This window comes from Scyliorhinus torazame, chromosome 1 (genome assembly GCF_047496885.1).
Source record: "Scyliorhinus torazame isolate Kashiwa2021f chromosome 1, sScyTor2.1, whole genome shotgun sequence".
Classification (NCBI taxonomy): Eukaryota; Metazoa; Chordata; class Chondrichthyes; order Carcharhiniformes; family Scyliorhinidae; genus Scyliorhinus; species Scyliorhinus torazame.
The window spans coordinates 174,345,536-174,365,177 of NC_092707.1; the positions used below are offsets into that span (position 1 = coordinate 174,345,536).

Below are 19,642 nucleotides of genomic sequence, written 5' to 3' on the forward strand. Positions count from 1 at the left end.
TGCTGGATATTGTCAGGCCCATGCCTTTGTAGTATCTAGTGCCTTCAGCCGTTTCTTCACATGGAGTTAATTGAATTAGTTGATGCATCTGTGATGCTGGGGACCTCTAGCGGAGGACGAGATGGATCCAGTTAGCACCTTTGACTGAAGATTGCTGCGAATGCTCCAGCCTTATATTTCGCACTAATGTGCTGAGATCCCCCTTCATTGAGGATGGGGTTATTTGTGGAGCCTCCTCCTCCAGTGAGTTATTTAATTGTCCACCACCATTCACTGCTGGATGTGGCAAGACGGCAGAACCTAGATCTGACCCGTTGATTGTGGGATTGCTTCCTATTACTTGCTGCTTATCCTGTTTGATAGGCGAGTAGTGTCACTAGGTTGACATTTCATTTGTAGGTATGCCTGGTGTTGCTCCTGGCATGCTCTCCTGCACTCCTCATTGAACCAGGGTTGATCCCCTGGTTTGGTGAAAATGGTTGTAGTGGGGGATATGCTGGTCCATAGGTTACAAATTGTGGTTTTATACAAGTCTGCTGATGGCCCATAGCACCTCACGGATGCCCAGTCTTGAGTTTCTAGATCGTTTTGAAGTCTATCCCATTTAGCACTATATTGGTTCCGCATAACATGATGGAAGGTATCTTTTTTTTTTTTTGTTGTTGAAAATATGTTTATTAGAATTTTTCAACAAAAATTTTTAACCATTCAAACCCCCCCGCCCCCCCCCCCCCCGTAACAAAAAGAAAGAAAAGTCGCATAGCAAAACATAAACATATCAATTCAACATAATACAGAACTTTGTACAATGGGTTCCCCCCCCCCGCACACATCGACTTTCCCATATGTTTATGCACTTCCCCTCCCAAGTGCCGTTAGGAGAAAAAAACCTTCCCTGCCCCCCCCCCTCCGAAAGAAACGTTCCCCCCCCCCCCCCCGTCGTCCCCCTGGATTGATGCTGCTGCTAACTGACCTCCACCTAATGTTCCGCGAGATAGTCTAGGAACGGTTGCCACCGCCTGAGGAACCCCTGCGCAGACCTTCTCAAGGCAAACTTTATCCTCTCCAGTTTGATGAACCCTGCCATGTCGTTTATCCAGGCTTCCACACTGGGGGGCTTCGCATCTTTCCACATTAGCAAGATCCTCCGCCGGGCTACCAGGGACGCAAAGGCCAGGATACCGGCCTCTTTCGCCTCCTGCACTCCTGGCTCGTCCGCCACTCCAAATCGTGCTAGCCCCCAACTTGGCTTGACCTGGACTTTCACCACCTCAGACATAGCCCTCGCAGCACCTCTCCAGAACCCATCCAGTGCCGGGCACGACCAGAACATATGGGCGTGATTAGCCGGGCTTCCTGAGCACCTCCCACATCTGTCGTCCACCCCAAAGAACCTACTGAGCCTCGTCCCTGTCATATGCGCTCTGTGGATAACCTTAAACTGTATCAGGCTGAGCCTGGCACACGAGGAAGAGGAATTAACCCTACTCAGGGCATCAGCCCACAGACCCTCTTCAATCTCCTCCAACTCCTCCTCCCATTTGCCCTTCGGCTCCTCTACCAGAGCCTCCTCCTCTTCTTCCATCTCGTGATATATCGCCGACGCCTTGCCCTCTCTGACCCATACACCCGAAATCACCCTGTCCTGAATCCCCTGTGCCGGGAGCAACGGGAACTCCCTCACCTGCCGCCTCACAAACGCCCTCACTTGCATGTACCTGAAAGCGTTTCCTGGGGGTAGCCCAAACTTCTCCTCCAGTGCCCCTAAGCTCGCAAACGTCCCATCGATGAACATTCTTCTAATCCCTGCCCGATGCCAGCTCTGAAACCCCCCGTCCATCCTTCCTGGGACAAACCGATGATTATCTCTGATCTGGGACCACACCGAGGCTCCCATCGCACCCTTGTGTCGTCTCCATTGCCCCCAGATCTTTAGCGTTGCTGTCACCACCGGACTCGTGATGTAACTTGTCGGCGAGAGCGGCAGCGGTGCCGTCACCAGCGCCCCCAGGCTCGTTCCTTTGCAGGATGCTATCTCCAACCTCTTCCATGCCGCCCCCTCTCCCTCCATCACCCACTTACGGATCATCGCCACGTTGGCTGCCCAATAGTAGCCACCCAGATTCGGCAACGCCCGCCCTCCTCTGTCTCTACTACGCTCCAGAAACCCCCTCCTTACCCTCTGGGTCTTATTTGCCCATACAAAACCCATGATGCTCCTGCCTACCCTTTTAAAAAAGGCCTTGGTGACCATAATTGGAAGGCACTGGAACACAAAAAGAAACCTCGGGAGGACCATCATTTTAATCGACTGTACTCTGCCCGCTAGCGAGAGTGGCAACATGTCCCATCGTTTGAAGTCCTCCTCCATCTGCTCCACCAGCCGCGTCAAATTAAGTTTGTGCAGGGCCCCCCAACTCCTAGCTACTTGGATCCCCAAGTACCTAAAGCTCCTTTCCACCCTCCTCAACGGTAGGCCGTCTATCCCTCTTCCCTGGTCCCCTGGATGCACCACGAAGAGCTCACTCTTCCCTACATTGAGCTTATAGCCCGAGAAGTCCCCAAACTCCCTTAGAGTCTGCATGACCTCCACCATCTCCTCCACTGGATCCGCCACATACAGCAACAGGTTGTCTGCATACAGCGACACTCGATGCTCCTCTCCCCCTCGGACCATCCCCCTCCATTTCCTGGATTCCCTTAATGCCATGGCCAAAGGTTCAATTGCTAATGCAAACAGCAGGGGGGACAGGGGGCACCCCTGCTTCGTCCCTCGATACAGCCGAAAATACTCCGACCTCCGCCGATTCGTAACCACACTCTCCACCGGGGCTCTATATAGGAGTTTAACCCAACTGATAAACCCCTCCCAAACCCAAACCTCCGCAGCACTTCCCAGAGGTACTCCCACTCTACTCGGTCAAAGGCCTTCTCCGCGTCCATAGCTGCCACTATCTCCGCCTCTCCCTCCACCGATGTCATCATTATCACATTTAGGAGCCTCCGCACATTGGTGTTTAGCTGCCTGCCCGTTACAAATCCGTCTGGTCCTCGTGAATCACCCCCGGGACACAGTCCTCGATCCTCGTAGCCAGCACTTTTGCCAGCAACTTAGCATCCACGTTAAGGAGCGAAATCGGCCTAAACGACCCACATTGCAGTGGGTCCTTATCCCGCTTCAGAATCAAAGAGATCATCGCCTCAGACATTGTTGGGGCAGGGTCACGCCCTCCCTTGCCTCATTGAAAGTCCTCACCAGCAACGGGGCTAACAGGTCTACGTACTTCCTATAGAACTCAACCGGGAACCCATCTGGTCCCGGGACCTTCCCCGCCTGCATGCTCCCCAGTCCTTTAATCAGCTCCTCCAACCCAATTGGCGCCCCCAAACCAGCCACCTCCTGCTCCTCCACCCTCCGGAACCTCAGTGGGTCCAAAAATTGTCGCATCCCCTCTTCCCCCGCTGGGGGCTGGTATCTGGACAGCTCCTCATAGAAGGCCTTAAATGCCTTGTTTACTTTCACCGCACTCCGCACCGTAGTTCCCCTTCCATCCTTGACTCCACCTATCTCCCTCGCTGCCATCCTCTTACGGAGCTGATGTGCCAGCATCCAGCTCGCCTTCTCCCCATACTCGTACGTCGCCCCCTGTGCTTTCCTCTACTGTGCCTCTGCCTTCCCTGTGGTCAACAGGTCGAACTCCGTCTGGAGACTTCGCCTCTCCCTGAGTAGTCCTTCTTCAGGGGCCTCTGCATATCTTTTGTCCACCCTTAAAATCTCCCCCACTAATCTCTCCCTTTCCCTGCCCTCTCTCTTCTCCCTGTGAGCCCTGATGGAGATTAACTCTCCCCTGACCACCGCCTTCAGCGCCTCCCTTACTACCCCCACCTGCACCTCCCCGTTGTCGTTGGCCTCCAAATACCTTTCAATACACCCCCGTACCCTCCCGCACACCTCCTCATCTGCCAGTAATCCCACATACAAACGCCACAACGGGCGTTGGTCCCTCTCCTCTCCCAACTCCAGTTCCACCCAGTGCGGGGCGTGGTCTGAGATGGCTATGGCCGAATACTCCGTTCCCTCCACTTTCGGGCTCAGCGCCCTGCTCAGAACAAAAAAATCTATCCGGGAGTAGGCTTTGTGTACGTGGGAGAAAAAAGAAAATTCTCTGGCGAAAGGCCTGGCAAATCTCCACGGATCCACTCCCCCCATCTGGTCCATAAACCCCCTAAGCACCTTGGCCGCAGCCGGCCTCTTTCCGGTCCTAGATCTGGAACGATCTAATGCTGGGTCCAACACCGTGTTAAAATCCCCCCCCATTATCAAGCTTCCTATCTCCAGGTCCGGAATGCGCCCCAACATACGCTTCATAAATCGAGCATCGTCCCAGTTTGGGGCGTATACATTTACCAACACCACCCACGTCTCCTGCAACCTACCGCTCACCATCACGTATCGACCTCCATTGTCCACTACTATGTTCTTGGCCTCAAACGACACCCGCTTCCCCACCAGTATTGCCACCCCTCTATTCTTCGCATCCAGCCCCGAATGGAATACCTGTCCTACCCATCCCTTTCTTAACCTGACCTGGTCTGCCACCTTCAAATGTGTCTCCTGAAGCATGACCACGTCTGCCTTCAGTCCCTTTAAGTGCGCGAACACTCGGGCCCTCTTTACCGGCCCATTCAGGCCCCTCACATTCCAAGTTATCAGCCGGATTGCCCCCCCCCCCCCCAACCCCCCCCAAGCCGACTAGCCATCTCCTGTTTAAGGCCAGTCCCGTGCCCGCGCCTCCCGCACCCTCCAGTCCCCCAGAAGGGGAACCCCCGCCCCGACCACCTCTTCCGTTTTCAGTTCCCCCTCGGCCAATGCAGCAGCAACCCTATTTCTCTCTTTCCACCCACCTTTGCTCCCCCCATAACACTTCCGTACGTCAGCTGACACCTGCTGACTCCGGCTTCCCCCGCCTTCCCATTGACCCCCCCCCCCGGTGTGGAAATCCCCCCCTCCTCCTTGCGCTCCCCCCCGCCCTTCCCTAACGCAGGAAAAAGCCCGTGCTTTCCTGAGCCAGCCCCGCCCCATCTGGCGCAGCTCCTGTGGCGGCTTATCCCAATTCCCCCATCCCCGGGCCTCCCCTCCCTCCAGCACCGGCGCCCACATTCCCCACAGTCTCCCCATCAAATCTCTTCCCCATCCCCATCCATCGCCCCACCCATGGAACATTCCCTATGCATAGTTAAAGCCCTGTATACAATCGACATCCCCCCCCCCCCCCCCCCCCCCCCCCCAACAACCACAGACCCTCAGTTTGAGTCCAATTTTTCCGTTTGGATAAAGGTCCAAGCCTCTTCCAGGCGTTTTAAAGTAGTGGTGTCGATCCTGAAATGTGACCCACAATCGCGCTGGCTGCAGCATTCCGAATTTCACCCTCTTCCTATGCAGCACCGCCTTGGCCCGATTAAAACCAGCTCTTTTCTTTGCCACCTCCGCGCTCCAGTCCTGGTAGATTCGGAACACCGCATTCTCCCATCTACTGCTCCGCTCCTTCTTGGCCCACCTCAGGACACACTCTCTGTCCACGAAACGATGAAACCTCACCACAATCGCCCTTGGCGGCTCGTTGGCCTTGGGTCTCCTCGCCAGGACCCGGTGAGCCCCATCTAGCTCCAGGGGACTCGGAGAGGCCTCTGCACCCATCAGCGAATGGAGCATCGTGCTCACATATGCCCCGGCATCGGCCCCCTCCACCCCTTCAGGGAGACCCAGAATCCGAAGATTCTTCCTCCTCGACCTGTTCTCCAGGTCCTCTAATCTTTCGGCCCACCTCTTGTGCAGCGCCTCGTGCGCCTCCATCTTCACCGCCAGGCCGAAGATCTCGTCCTCGTTCTCGGTGGTTTTTTCCCGCACCTCTCGGATCTCTACCTCTTGGGCCTTCTGGGTCTCCTTCAGCCCCTCGATCGCCGTCAGCAGTGGAGCCAGCTCCACTTTTTTAAGCTCCTCCACGCAGCGCCTGAGAAACTCCTGCTGCTCCGGCCCCCATGCTGCTCGATCTCCGCCCTCCGCCATCTTGTTTTTTCTCCCCCGTTTCTTATGCTGCTCCAAAGCCGCTTTTTTTCCCCGCTCCACTTCTGGTCCCCTCCATAGACTATGGAAGGGGGACCTTGCTCTCACCTTCCCACATGGGAAGTGGTCGAAACATTTCCGTTGGGGCTCCTCTGGAGAGCCCAAAAGTCCGTTCTAGCGGGAGCCGCCGAAATGTGCGGCTTACTCCGGACGTCCAGAAGGTATCCTCAATGTGAAGACGAGACCTTGGGTGGGATTCTCTCAGCCCGGGGCCGGGCCGGAGAATCCCCGCGACTGGCGCGAATCGTGACATGCCGCCCCGACACTGGGACGCGATTGTCCGCTCTGCGGAGAATTGCCGCCGGCGTGGTCGGCGCGGCGCAAGTCGGGGGCCACTCTATGCGGCCACCCCGCCGATTCTGGGCCCAGGATAGGCCGAGCGGCCATCACAAAAAGCCCCGAGTCCCGCCGCTGCCATTATAACCTGCTCTTAGCCGGCGGGACCCCGGCATGGAAGGGTCCGGGGCGGCCTGTGGGGGAGGGGGAGGGGGGGATCAACCCTGGGGGAGGCCTCCATTGTGGCCTCGCTTGCGATCGGGGCCCACTGATCGGCTGGCCGGCCTCTCGGGCTGGGGGCCTCCTTTCTTCCGCACCGGTCCCATTATTCCTATGCCATGTTGCACCGGGGCCGGCGGGAAGAAGGGAGCCACTGCGCATGTGTGCGTTGGCACCGGTGCTACTGTGCATGCGCGGACCCCGTGGCGCCCAGTTGACAGCGGGATCCCCTGAAGGGGCCAGAATTACTGATCCTGAGGCCATGTTGACGGCGTCGAGAAACGCAACGGTGTTTCTGACGGTGTCAACACTTAGCCTCAGGATCAGCGAAACCCACCCCTTGTGTCCACAAGGACTCTGCCGTGGTTATAGATACATAGAACATACAGTGCAGAAGGAAGCCATTCGGCCCATCGAGTCTGCACCGACCCACTTAAGCCCTCACTTCCACCCTATCCCCGTAACCCAATAACCCCTCCTAACCTCTTTTTTTGGACACTAATGGCAATTTAGCATGGCCAATCCACCTAACCTGCATGTCTTTGGACTGTGGGAGGAAACCGGAGCACCCGGAGGAAACCCACGCAGACACTGGGAAGACGAGCAGAGTCCACACAGACAGTGACCTAGCGGGGAATCAAACCTGGGACCTTGGCGCTGTGAAACCACAGTGCTAGCCACATGTGCTACCGTGCTGCCCTACCGTGCTGGTCACTCCTAGTGATACTGTCATGGGCGGATGCATCTGTGACAAGCAGGTTGCCGAGGATGATATCAAGTGTGTTTTTCCCTCACCACCTGCTGCCGCCCCAGTCTAACGGCCATGTCCTTTAGTATCTGACCAGCTCGGGCTTTGGTGGTAACTACCAAGCCACTCTTGGTGATGGACATTGAAGACCCCCACCCAGAGTACTTTCTGTGCCCTTACCACCCTCAGTGCTTCCAACAAGTGGTGTTCAACATGGAGGAGTATACATTCCACAGCTGAGGGGAGACAGTATGTAGTAATCAGCAGGAGGTTTGCTTACCCATATTTGACCTGTTGCCATGAGACTTAATGGGGTCCAGAGTCAATGTTAACGACTCCCAGGGCACCTCCCTCCTGATTGTATACCACTGTGCCGCCACTTCTGCTCGGTCTGTCTTGCCGGTGAGACAGGGCACACCCAGGAATGGTGATGGTGGTGTTTGGGGCATTATCTGTAAGTTATGAGTTGGTGAGTATGATTGTCAGGTAGTTGCTAGATTAGTCTGTAAGATAGCTCTCCCAATATTGGCACAAACCTCCAGATGTTAGTAAGGAGGTCCCGCTCCCCCATCACCCCTGTGTTCACTGACCTACATTGCCTCGCGGTCAAGCAGTGCATTGATCTTTTAAATTTTTAATTATTTTTAAATCCCTCCATGGTCCTGTTCCTTCCTATGTTTGTAACTTCCTTCATCCCCACAACCCTCCGCGAAATCTGCTAACTTATAATCCTGGCCTCCTGTGTATCCCCGATTTTGATCTCTTCACCTTTGTTGGCCATGTCCTTAGTTGTCTGGGCCCTAAGCTCTGGAAAATCCTCCCTACACCTTTGTCTCTCTACCTTGCTCACCACCTTTAAGACACTCTTTAAAATCTACCTCTTTGACCAAGCTTTTAGTCATCTGACCTTGTATCTCAAAATGGCAAAACACTGTGCATGCTCATCTGAAGCAAAAACAGAGAAAGCTGGAAGAACTCAGCAGGTCTGGCAGCAGCTGTAAGGAGTGAAAACAGAATTCATGTTTTGAGGTCCACATGGTGTTTCTTCAGAACTAAAGAGAGGGAAGATTGTGATATATATATAAAAGAGGTCAAACAGCTGGAACAGTGATTGGTGGGAGCTGGGAGAGATTGCAGCAAAAATGTAGCAAAATTTGAGAACAAGTGATAGATGGTCCAGTGGGGGAGGGAGAGTTTTTGCCTAGGAACAACAAAATGTTTGGGATATTAGAAAAGGAAAGATGGAGGAGAAAGGTCACAGTCTAAAGTGTTGAACTCAATGTTGAGTCCAGAGGGCTATAACCTAATCAGAAGATAAAAGTGCTGCTCATCCAGTTTGTGTTTGGTTTCAGGTCAAGGACAGAGTTATTGGCAGAAGAGCAAGGTGCTGAGTTGTAATAGCAAGCAACAGGAAGGTTGGGGGTCATGCTTGGGGGGCTGAGCAAAGGTGTTCCACAAAGTGGTCACTCAGTCTGCATTTAGTTTTCCCCGGTATAGAGGAGACCACGTTGGGAGCAGCGAATGCAGTCGCCCAAATTGAAGGAAGGTGCAAATGAAATGCTGCTTCACCTGAAATTAATGCTTGGGCCTTGAACCGTTAGGTGGGAGGAAATAAAGGGGCAGGTGTTGCACCTTCTGCGATTGCATTGGAAGGTGTCTCCTTCCCATACTAGCCTCCCTGAACAGGCGCCGGAATGTGGCGACTAGGGGCTTTTCACAGTAACTTCATTGAAGCCTACTCGTGACAATCGATTTTCATTTTCATTTGTAGCTCCTTGTGTGGCTCAATATCATATTGTGTTTTGTAATGCTCCTGTGAGGCGCCTTGGAACATTTTATTATGCTAGAGGTGCTATATAAATATGTTGTTGTTGTAAATGTAGGATTGGTATCTCTTGGTGCAGAATTACCAGCCTGTTTTTCAGACCTCCGATACAGCTCGGTAAGTCTGTAGAATCTGTAATTTTCAAAAATTGGATCTAAACTTGACTTGTGAGAGAGACAGTAGTTTAGACACACTGCCTCTTGGCTTCCAAATTTAAAGTTTTCATTATCCAAGCTGCTGGATCTTTATTTTAGAATCATATCAGTCATGGGAAGAACAGCTGGTTTGATAATGCTAAATAATTATGTGGTAATTTTCCAAATTCCGCCATCAGGCTTGCATATTTGAAATCTGGGTGCATACTCACTTGCCCACCATGACTGTTTGTCTCTTAAAATAACAGAAAATTGAGAATTGCACTCCCAATTTCCTGTAATGCATTCCTGATGGGCATGGTTCTGCATCGCAGGTACCAATTCATGGTATAAGCTCAGGGATACTTCAGTGGAACTGTGAAGTATACAACATGTGCCTTTTCTAACTTGCAAGTACTGAGTAGCTTTTGTTTTAAAAACAGGCCGTCAGGCAAAGCTGGCTTTCTTAAACACTGAGGTAAAGCCACCCAGAGATGTAAGGCGCAGACAGGAGAAGCATGGAACTGGAATATCGATTTCAACACCTCCTAGGTAATGTCTAGTGTTCATTTAGATATGGGCTGAAATTCTATGACTGTTCATGCCAACGGGATTCTCTAGTCCTGGCGACAGCGAACCCCGCCTGTGGGTTGGCTTCAATGGGAATTATCATTCACAGCAGCAGGAGCAAATGGCACACTGCCTCCCGCTGCCGGGAAGCACTCGGCTGGGAGGCTGGAAAATCCCACCCATGGTGTGGTGTGCCCTTACTCTGCAAGTCGCAGCATTCATTTTTTTAGCCTTTCAACAGAGTAAGAAAGACTTTTTTGGGCTTGTAGATTTTTTATTCTACTTTGTATCATTTTGATGTCAAAAAGCCGCTGAGAAAAACTCACTTGTAGAGAAATTATTTCATATTGTGAAGTTGTGACGACAGAATTCTGTTTGGAGCTGGTGAAGTCAGAATATTTTTTTATTTCTATAAACTTTTCCTGTAGGATAAAGATGCATAGTCATGCAGGAAACAGTGGCAGTGGGGGAGGAAATCAGTCCTTTGATGGTCCTAGCACTAGCCATGGCTCCACATCATCAAGTCTGACACCTCCCAATAGTGGAGGGGGAATCCATGAGTCCAAGAAACCCCAAGTCAAAAGTAAGTTCATAAAATATATTTTTCTGCTGTTCCAGGTCCCTCAGTTTTTTGTCATAGTGAATTCTGTGTTTGTTGAGTGACAGCAGAGGAATGGAAATTTGCTGCATAGTGACCGGATCCAGCACTTTCTGTTGGGTTACTGTGCTGTCCTAGGCAATATAAGAACTGCCGTCTGACTCCTGATTGCTCAGATGGTAAATTCATTACATGGTGCAGCAGAGCTTCTCAAAACTGTAAGCACCAAGGTTTGGGTCCACGTGTGCAAGTTAGTTGATCTTAGCTGGAGCAGCAATGATGCATAATTCACTCCGGATTGCTCACCTAGAAAATGTATGTAAGTGGATTCTGGGTAAAGATAGGATCAGCCTTGGATAACATTTGCTGTTCACTGACTTCATTGACCCATTAATAAATTACCGCTTGACTAAGGCATACATGGCTGCTAGGACCTTGGAACAGTATGAAACTGAAAGGGACTATCTTCAGCAAAACAGCTTTGAAAGCTCTGAGGGAGCTGACAATCTTTTATTGAGTCAGCAGCTCTTCAGAGCACTGTGGTTTGCCAGATAAGGAGCTCACTGTTTTACTCCAGTGTGATGTCTTCAGTGGAGACATTTTTCCACTTCTAAATTAAGTTTGACTGTTTTTCCCAGTAGAGATATCGATTGCCCTGGCCTGTTGGAAGGTGTTGCACAGGCAAAGATGTGTCTAAGAGTTGAGTGGCGGGGGAAGGCATTTGGTGACTTTAAAAAGTGACAACCAAATAGGGATATACTGAAATTAGGATTATAATGAAAATTTATCGCAAGACTCATTTTCCTTTTGGAAAAATCATTTTGAAAGAACTGTGAATGAGTAACATCTTTTTTGTTCATTGTGCTGTTTACTTTTATTTGAATGTTTTTTACTGACACAGTGAGTTCTAAATCTTTGTGTGCAGCAGCATTGACAGCAACGGGCATTTGAGCTCATATAATGAGTTGGTTGAACTAACATCTGTAAATGTACAGGCATGTAGTTGCTTCAACAATTTGTCTTCTGCAGTTTCTTCATCCTGCTGACGCCAATAACTTGTGCAGTCTAGCTCATTAACTGTAGCCCTCACCTGTTACTGTTTAAGCGTAATTAAAAAGTATCCCTAATGAACTTAATTATGCTTTAAAAGGTGATCGGAATCAATTTTTTTAAATAGAAGAAATTGAGTATAATTTTCATTTAGGCATTGTCTTTTACAACAAAATGCCACTTTACCTACATGATGAATTACTTTTGGAATTGTATTGACTGTTGATGACGAGTTACAGAGGATGTCAGTACCAATCAGTTATGATCTTGGAAGATGGAAGGAACTGAGCATAGATCAGCCATTTGTTGCTCAGGGAGGGAAGGCAGATTACCCTGGGTGTTGGATGTACTTCTTCATGTAACCATCCTAAGGACTGTACTATATTGGAAGAGGTCTAAGAGACCTAGATGCAGGAAGATTTCTTGGGGCTTCCACCAGAGAATGATGCTCGATCTGTGAAACCAAAAAGTTGGAGGGATGAGCAAAAACTGAAATGTTATTGGGGAATGTTTATGGATACAAACTTCTCAGTTTACATAAGTTATTGTTACTTTTGACCTTGATTTTATTATTATTTTTTCAGAAATTGCACCAATGATGGCAAAAACAATAAAATCTTTCAAGAACCGTTTTAGCCGGAGATAAAATGCGTGGTTGAAAGATGGAGGGAACAATAACATCACCAGTTCCTTGAATAGTGATATATCAGCTGGTCCTATTCTGAGCCATTTTATGTGCTCAAGAACACAAGGGTACAAATTGCAATACCAAGAACTTAAAGACAGTTTGTGTGCTTGAAATGATGTCTATGGATTACATCTTATTTTTAAAAATATTTTATTATTTTACATTTAGAAGCAAAAATGTAAGCTCTTGTTACTGGGGCACTGAGTGTTTTATTTCCCCTCTAGATTATTCATGTGTAAATAACACTTGGGCCAGTCTTGTTGCACAAAGTTTAATCATTCTATTTTAAAAACCCTTTACATTTTTAAATTGTCATCATAAAGAGAAGTTGATTTTAATGACTATGAATTTGAGGCCTAGACAATATTAATGTTGCAGTATTGGTTTTACATGTTCTTTCCTGTAATTCTCTCTCTCTTTTACTATTGTGCCAATCTTTTTGCATTTCATGCTATACAGCGTTTCCGGCATTTTAACATCAGTTGTCCCATTGGGTAGGATTTATGGTTCATAAATTACATTTAACATTGTGGGAAAAGAAATGCAGTCAGAAATAAGTAGTGCCATTTTGACTTTTTTTTTGTTTTGTGGTAACATGACTTCTCCTAATAAAGTCCTGGTGCTGTAAGTAAACATGTGACACTGACATGTATGTTGGCTGAGTTTTTGAGGTTGTCAAGAGTGATTTCAAATTGATGTGGATTGGGTACTTTTTTGTAGCAGCATTTTGAAATGGACAACCTAAAAGATTGACAATCTGATGCCTACAGAGACAATGCTTCAGGATTTCATTTCGCCAGTCATATCACCAGATGTGCATGATGGCATTAGGACAGCTGTGCTTTTGTGGCCCTATTGGGATTATTTATTCTGTAAGTGCGATTAGGTTTGCCAGCGGGTTTGATACGTTTCGTGTGAAAATCGGTAAACTTCATTCTGAAATTACACACATTACTTGAGACCCTGCCAGCAGATACCTATCCGCTACAAGAAGACGAATACCTCACCTGTAAACACTAAGTCCTGTATTATTCACTTGTGGGAAAGACCTACCTAGCTCACTTGCTACAGTTTATACACATTAAAGAACAGACTGTAATCTGTTCATAAAATTTGCCTGGATTTGCTTTTTGTTGTTGTTGTCTATGTTGCCATGACAGCTTTGTTGAGCAGTGTGCATCATTGCACTGTTCTGTGAATTGATTCTGTTCACACCTAATTTCAGCCCAAGATACACAGTGGTGATTATTATGAATGTGTTAGAAGTTTCATGCAACAATTTATGTGGTGCTATTTCAATGGTGCATTACATGAGAGGGGAACAAAATGGTAGTCCCCTATTGAGCTGCACAAAAGCAAATACAGGTACGATATTTCCAAAAACAAAGCAGACTGGAAAAAGTGTTGAAATTAATAAAAACAGATTTATTTTAAGGGGACATGAAGAAATATTTAACAATGTAATAACGAACCATTAATGTACGATGGTATGAATGTAACTATCATATATTGTATTATGAATTTCTAGTAATTGGCTATTGATTATTATGCAATTAAATTTATAGCAATGATGAATTTATAGTGTAAATCTCCTGTGAACCTTGTCACATATTTCCTGACTAGACAGCTGCTAAAAGTAAGACCCAAAGGCTGGAACTGCATGCATAAACTTGACCTGAAATGTAAACAGTATGTTTGTTTATTTAAAAGGAACAAGTGTTTTTCTGTGGTGAATCAGATAACTACTGTAAATGTTTTAAGTTTGTCTCAGGAATTTATGATGGCTACTTGAGTACGTTTCTGTCATTCTGCATGGTAAGGTGCCCGTCTATGTAACTTTATATGTAAAAAATTCTGTCTTTAATCCCCATTTCCCATGTCTCCTCACAATTTCCTGATCAGGTGAGCAGCCAGTTTCTGGATCTGAAAATGCCACTCTATAACTGACCATGAGGAAGCAATCATGAAATGATTACAGTGCAGAGGAAGACAATTCAGCTTCCATTTCCATGCTGGCTCTCTGCAGATGCAGCCCACCTGATTCCACTTCCCTGCCTTCTCACCATCAACTTGCACAATTTCTTTCTTCAGATAATTATCCAATATCCTTTTGAAAACCGCAATTTGAATCTGCCTCCACCACACTCTCAGGCAATACATTCCTGATCCTAACCACTCGCATAAAAATGTTTTTCCTCACCTCGCTGTTGCTTCATTTGCCAGTCAACTTAAACTGGTATCCTACGGTTCGCTATCCTTTCACCAATGGGAACAGTTTCACCCAAAATTTCTGTCCAGACCCCTCATGATTTTGAACACCTCTACCAAATCTTCACTTCTCAAGCAGAAGAGGCTCATATTCTCCATTCTATGCATATAAATATAACTGAAGTTCCTCATCCTTGGAACCATTCTTGTGACACAAACATTTGGCTGACATCTAATTTTACTATTTTTTTTCTCTGCGAAGACACTTCACCTCTGCCTGGCATCAGTTGATTCAGTTAAAATTAGTAATTTGCTCTGTAGAAATTCAAGCAGGAAAAAATATTTGGCATGACCCCTTAATACTTTGATTACCTGCACAGTGTTGAGGTTTACAGTATGATACTCACTATATCTCTCGTCTGAATAATTTTAGGGAATGGTGCTGAGTTCTCGACAGAGAACTATGAGCATATTCTAGCTTGAATGATTTAGTTTCTCAACGCAGTGAAACAGCTCATATTACCTTTTCCTAAATGCTCATCCCTATCCGCTTCAATTGTGCATCTGAAACAATGATAGAATCTATTAGTGGTATTTTTATTGAACAGAATGTGAAACTGACTGTTAACTTCTAAGATATACCCAGAAAATCCTTATTGTCACCCACCCCCTCCAAAAAGAAATGTACTGCATTTCCTTTGTCATTAGTGTAATCTTGCAGTAATTACACTCCAAATTGAAAATCCATCTCATCGTAATGTTGTAATCCTTCTGCTGAAGCTTTCTCTGCTCTAAGGAATATAGAAATTTGGTGGCACCTCAGATCCAGGCAACATGGTGCATTTTTGAAGAAATGATCACAAATATTATGGTTTCATTATTAAATGAGTAAATTGGAAGAGAATTGAAGTCTTAAACTCCAGTTTTCAGTTTGGCTAACTTTGCATTAACCTACAGGAAACCTCAAGGTTTATCAAAGTTAATCAAACCTTAAAATAGGGTTATAGTCTTGTAAATTCCATTTTGTGTATCAAGTCTATTTATAATGTGTTTTTGCCAGACATAGCCTTGTTAAAGTGTGCTTATTCTTGTCCCCTTAAAATAAAATGATGGCTTAAAAGCAAGTTATTTTGTACATTGTAGTTTCCCCTTCAAAGGTGAATGCTGTTACCAGAAAGTGATTCTGTGACAATTGACCCCTCTGTCTCGTGCCTCATTTTGACTACTTTTCCCATCCCCCATCTTTGAGACCTCCCACGTTTACACTTGCTGAGAGTATAGATAGCCAACATATCACTAGTTTTCTTCTTTTTTTGTGAAAATCTTTTTATTTGCTTTTCTCCTATTTATAAACAGTTGTTATTTATATACATTACATTTTTCTTGCCCGTGCTAATTTGCTTTATTTTACAGCGAGGTTTGTTTTGTCCTTCATTTGACAAACTGTACGTACATTTTGCTGACCTCTGGATCGGTCTGTGATTATCTCTCCTCCCCCCCCCCCCCCCCCCCCCCCCCCCCATTGGTTTCAGGACCCTTCCTCTTCTCTTGTGGTTTCCCCATTTTTATCCCCCCCCCCCCCCCCCCCCCCCCCCCCCCCCCCCCCCAAATCCGGTTTGTGCAGTCCTTTGGTTCTTCACTTTTTTTTCCCCCTGGCTTACTCCTTGTTTTGAAATGAAATGAAATGAAAATCGCTTATTGTCACAAGTAGGCTTCAAATGAAGTCACTGTGAAAAGCCCCTAGTCGCCACATTCCGGCGCCTCTTCGGGGAGGCTGGTACGGGAATTGAACCGTGCTGCTGGCCTGCCTTGGTCTGCTTTCAAAGCCAGCGATTTAGCCCTATGCTAAACCAGCCCCTTTTAGCTGGCCTCGAACAGGTTTTGGAAAAGGCCGACGACCTGCCCCCCAAGTATCCAGGAAGCCTTCCTCTGACCCTCGGGATGGCGTACTTAATCTTCTCCAGGTGGAGAAATTCCGAGAGGTCAGCGAGCCAGTCTGCAGTTTTGGATGGTGCTGGCGATCGCCAGCCGAGCAGGATTCTCCAGCGAGCGAATAGGGAAGTGAAAGCAAGGGCGTTCAATCTCCGATACCCCGAAGATTGCCACAATTGGGCATGGCTTCACCCTCACCCCCACAACCTTGGACAGTGCCTCGGAGAAGGCTGTCCAAAACCTAGCAAGCCTGGGGCAAGCCCAAAATATGTGGGTGTGGTTGGCCGGGCCCCTCTGGCACCGTACACATTTGTCCTCACACTAACCCAGAAGGAGTTTCCCCCCACATTCTCTCCTGCTTCCAAACCTAAGGTAGGCAAAGTCAAGCGATGAGAAATCTTGAATATTGACGCTGTGACCTGTTTAAAATGCAAGGGCTGCAGTGCTTGTGTTATATCATTCATCAAATATTGCACCAAGAATCCCAAAGTAGCTGGACTCACAGGAATTGTTTGGGGGGAGGGGTAAAATAAAGAGATTTCAGAATGTATTGTATATGGCTGGTCAAGTAACTGTTCCTCCTTTTAACTGGGCAGCTAGCTGTTCTAACAGCTGTAGATGTACCCCAAATTTAAATTTGGGCCAAAAAATGTGATACTTAATTTTTCAAAAGAAAGCTAGAACAATTTTTAAAGTTGAAAACTATGATGGTAATTGAAGAGACCAATACCAACCACCCTCTCTAAAAGACTCCAAACCTTTAGAATATGGTGATGGATTAATGAAGAGCTACCGACCAGCATTCCTTTTATGCTTAATTTAGTAGAACATTCCATGTTGCATCTTTTGAATGAGGTGTACTTGAAAGGTGTTTTACAAGCAAAGTAAAATTAGACTAAAATCACTGTCAAAAAACAGGGCGTCAAGGTGGCGCAGTTGTTAGCACTGTTGCCTCACAGTGCCGAGGACCCGGGTTTGATCCTGGCCCCGGGTCACTGTCTGTGTGGAGTTTGCACATTCTCCCCGTGTCTGTGTGGGTCTCACCCCCACAACCCAAAGATGTGCAGGGTAAGTGAATTGGCCACATTAAATTGCCCTTAATTGGAAAATGAAATGGGTACTCAAATTATTGTCACAAAGAAAAAAAATCATTGTCACAGACAAGTTTTAAAGTCAAGTAAGAAATTGATTCTTGTGTCTTTTACTTTATAGTTGCATATATTAGAGATATTTTAGGCCTTGCAATATGAGCTGACATGATCCTGACCACTGATCACCTTTTCCAACTAGGCACAAAGATTCATACTGTATTTTATTAAAATGACCTCTTCCTATAGTACCCCAAATTACAATATTACAAAGTAGACTACAGAGAACTTCACAGAACATGCCTTAGTTTTTGCTGCTGTTTAAATCTAACGTAATTGTGTGCTGAAGTCCTCAAAAGGTTATCCGATTTAAGTTATATTTGACAATCTATTAGGAAATAGTTTTTAAACCCAATGAAAACTCATTTTAACTAGAAGTTGTTTCCAAACTTCTCGGCACTAGAACTGTTTTCAAGGGGCATTCAACAATGAGAATCTGGTAAACTAAACATTCTCTACTGGATTTGTGAATACTGAACCAAACAAAATTGGGAACATGTGGGACATTCAAACTAAATTAATGACTTCACAATGTAGATGTCAGGGACAGTCTTTTTGGGACCGTATTAGGCTGTGTCCATTTCTCAGAGAAAATGTATATTAACTGAGTACTTTACTCTTGTGCTGTATTAATTACTGATGGGTGTTTCTAGTGACCATGTCATTCAACAATTCTGCTGATAAAAATTGAATACTGCAATGCTATATATACCACTACAAATTACTTCTGTTGTGCAAATTTTTTGCTGACCCATCTCCTGCCCCATTCCACCCCTTTCCAAATTTTAGGATAATTTCTTTATTCTTACATGGGATGTGGGCCATTTCAGAGGGCATTTGAGAGTCAACCACATTGCTATACATTTGGAGTCACATGTAGGCCAGACCAGGTAAGGATGGCAGATTTCCTTCCCTAAAGGGGATTAGTGAACCAGATGGGGTTTTATGACAATTGACAATAGTTTCACGGGCAACTTTGGACTTTTAATTCCAGATGTTCATTGAATTTAAATTTCACTATCTGCCACTGGCGGCATTCAAATCCTGGTCCCCAGCTGGATCACTCCTCCAGACAATACCATTTCACCACTGCCTCCCCTTGCCATTAGTCTCACTGATGGTTCTGACCTGGTATATGGTAAAACATATTTGTTCCAAAGTCCATAGATGCACTTAAATTGTGGCACCAAATGAGTAATTATAGACCAGCACAGCTACAATAATGGCGTCTTTGTTTTTGAATGCTTCCATCTTGGGATTTGTTCCTGTTTTCTTTCATTTTCCCTCATGCACAAAAGTGAGAATAAGCTATGTGCTGCAATTGCTCGACAGCCGACTACCAGAAGTGGCAAGTGTATCATAATTTCCTAGCGTAATGGATAGCCTTTACTTTCATTTCCTCACAGTTCCATAGTTAACATTAGGAACCTGCTACTTGAGAATTGCAGGGGTAATTCCATATTCTTCCACCAAGACACCATGTTGAAGCCCAAAGTGAGTCACACTACTTGATAATGCCCTGACGAATTGATGCAACTCATTTTGGCATTGATAGAATTGGACAAACTGAAATTTATACTTTTTACTTTATTAAAAGGTAAGGTATTGGAGAACCCATTTCCTTTGAAAGTGACAATTTTGCTTTAAGATATGAGATTGTGTTCCAACTTTCTTAGCTGGACATGTACAAACTTCCTTTCAATTTGGCGCTTGTTCAATATTGCTTTATTGTTCAATATTCAATAAGTGCCTTATGCCTGGAGTCAAGTGGCCCATTCATTACTGCAAATTTTTGTTCACTTTTGTGAAATTGTGAATGCAGATGAAAGTGTGAACCTTTATTAAATGAAGAATATTTCTTCATTAATGGTGTTCTTTGAATAAAGTGCACAAAAACTTGTAATAGTTGATTTTTTCAGGTTCTTGGAACTAGGTGTGGTTGATGTCAGGAGATGATTAGAGACCATTTTATCATTGAAAACCACCTCACCATTGTTCTAGAAAATGTATTTTGTACAAGGTTAAAGGTCCAAATTTTGCATGTGGTTTTAATTTGGACTGCTTTAATTATATCTTGTTATATTGTCAAGCTCTATAAATCCCCCTCTAAGGGCTAGTTCTC

The 19,642-nt window shown here is 46.4% G+C and overlaps 1 protein-coding gene across 2 annotated transcripts in view; it reads left to right on the plus strand.

The window, feature by feature from the left end:
• The window catches only part of eloa (elongin A), a 110,764-nt gene extending 97,886 nt beyond the window's left edge, over positions 1-12,878 (plus strand). Inside the window, exons 9-11 of one of the 2 annotated variants that reach the window (XM_072501173.1) lie at positions 9,770-9,878; positions 10,325-10,479; positions 12,129-12,878. In XM_072501173.1, coding sequence (XP_072357274.1) covers positions 9,770-9,878; positions 10,325-10,479; positions 12,129-12,190 — 326 coding nt within the window. In that variant the 3' untranslated portion in view covers positions 12,191-12,878. The remainder of the gene's footprint in view (positions 1-9,769; positions 9,879-10,324; positions 10,480-12,128) is intronic. The other variant, XM_072501174.1, reaches the window with a different exon arrangement.
• Positions 12,879-19,642: the final 6,764 nt, after the last annotated feature.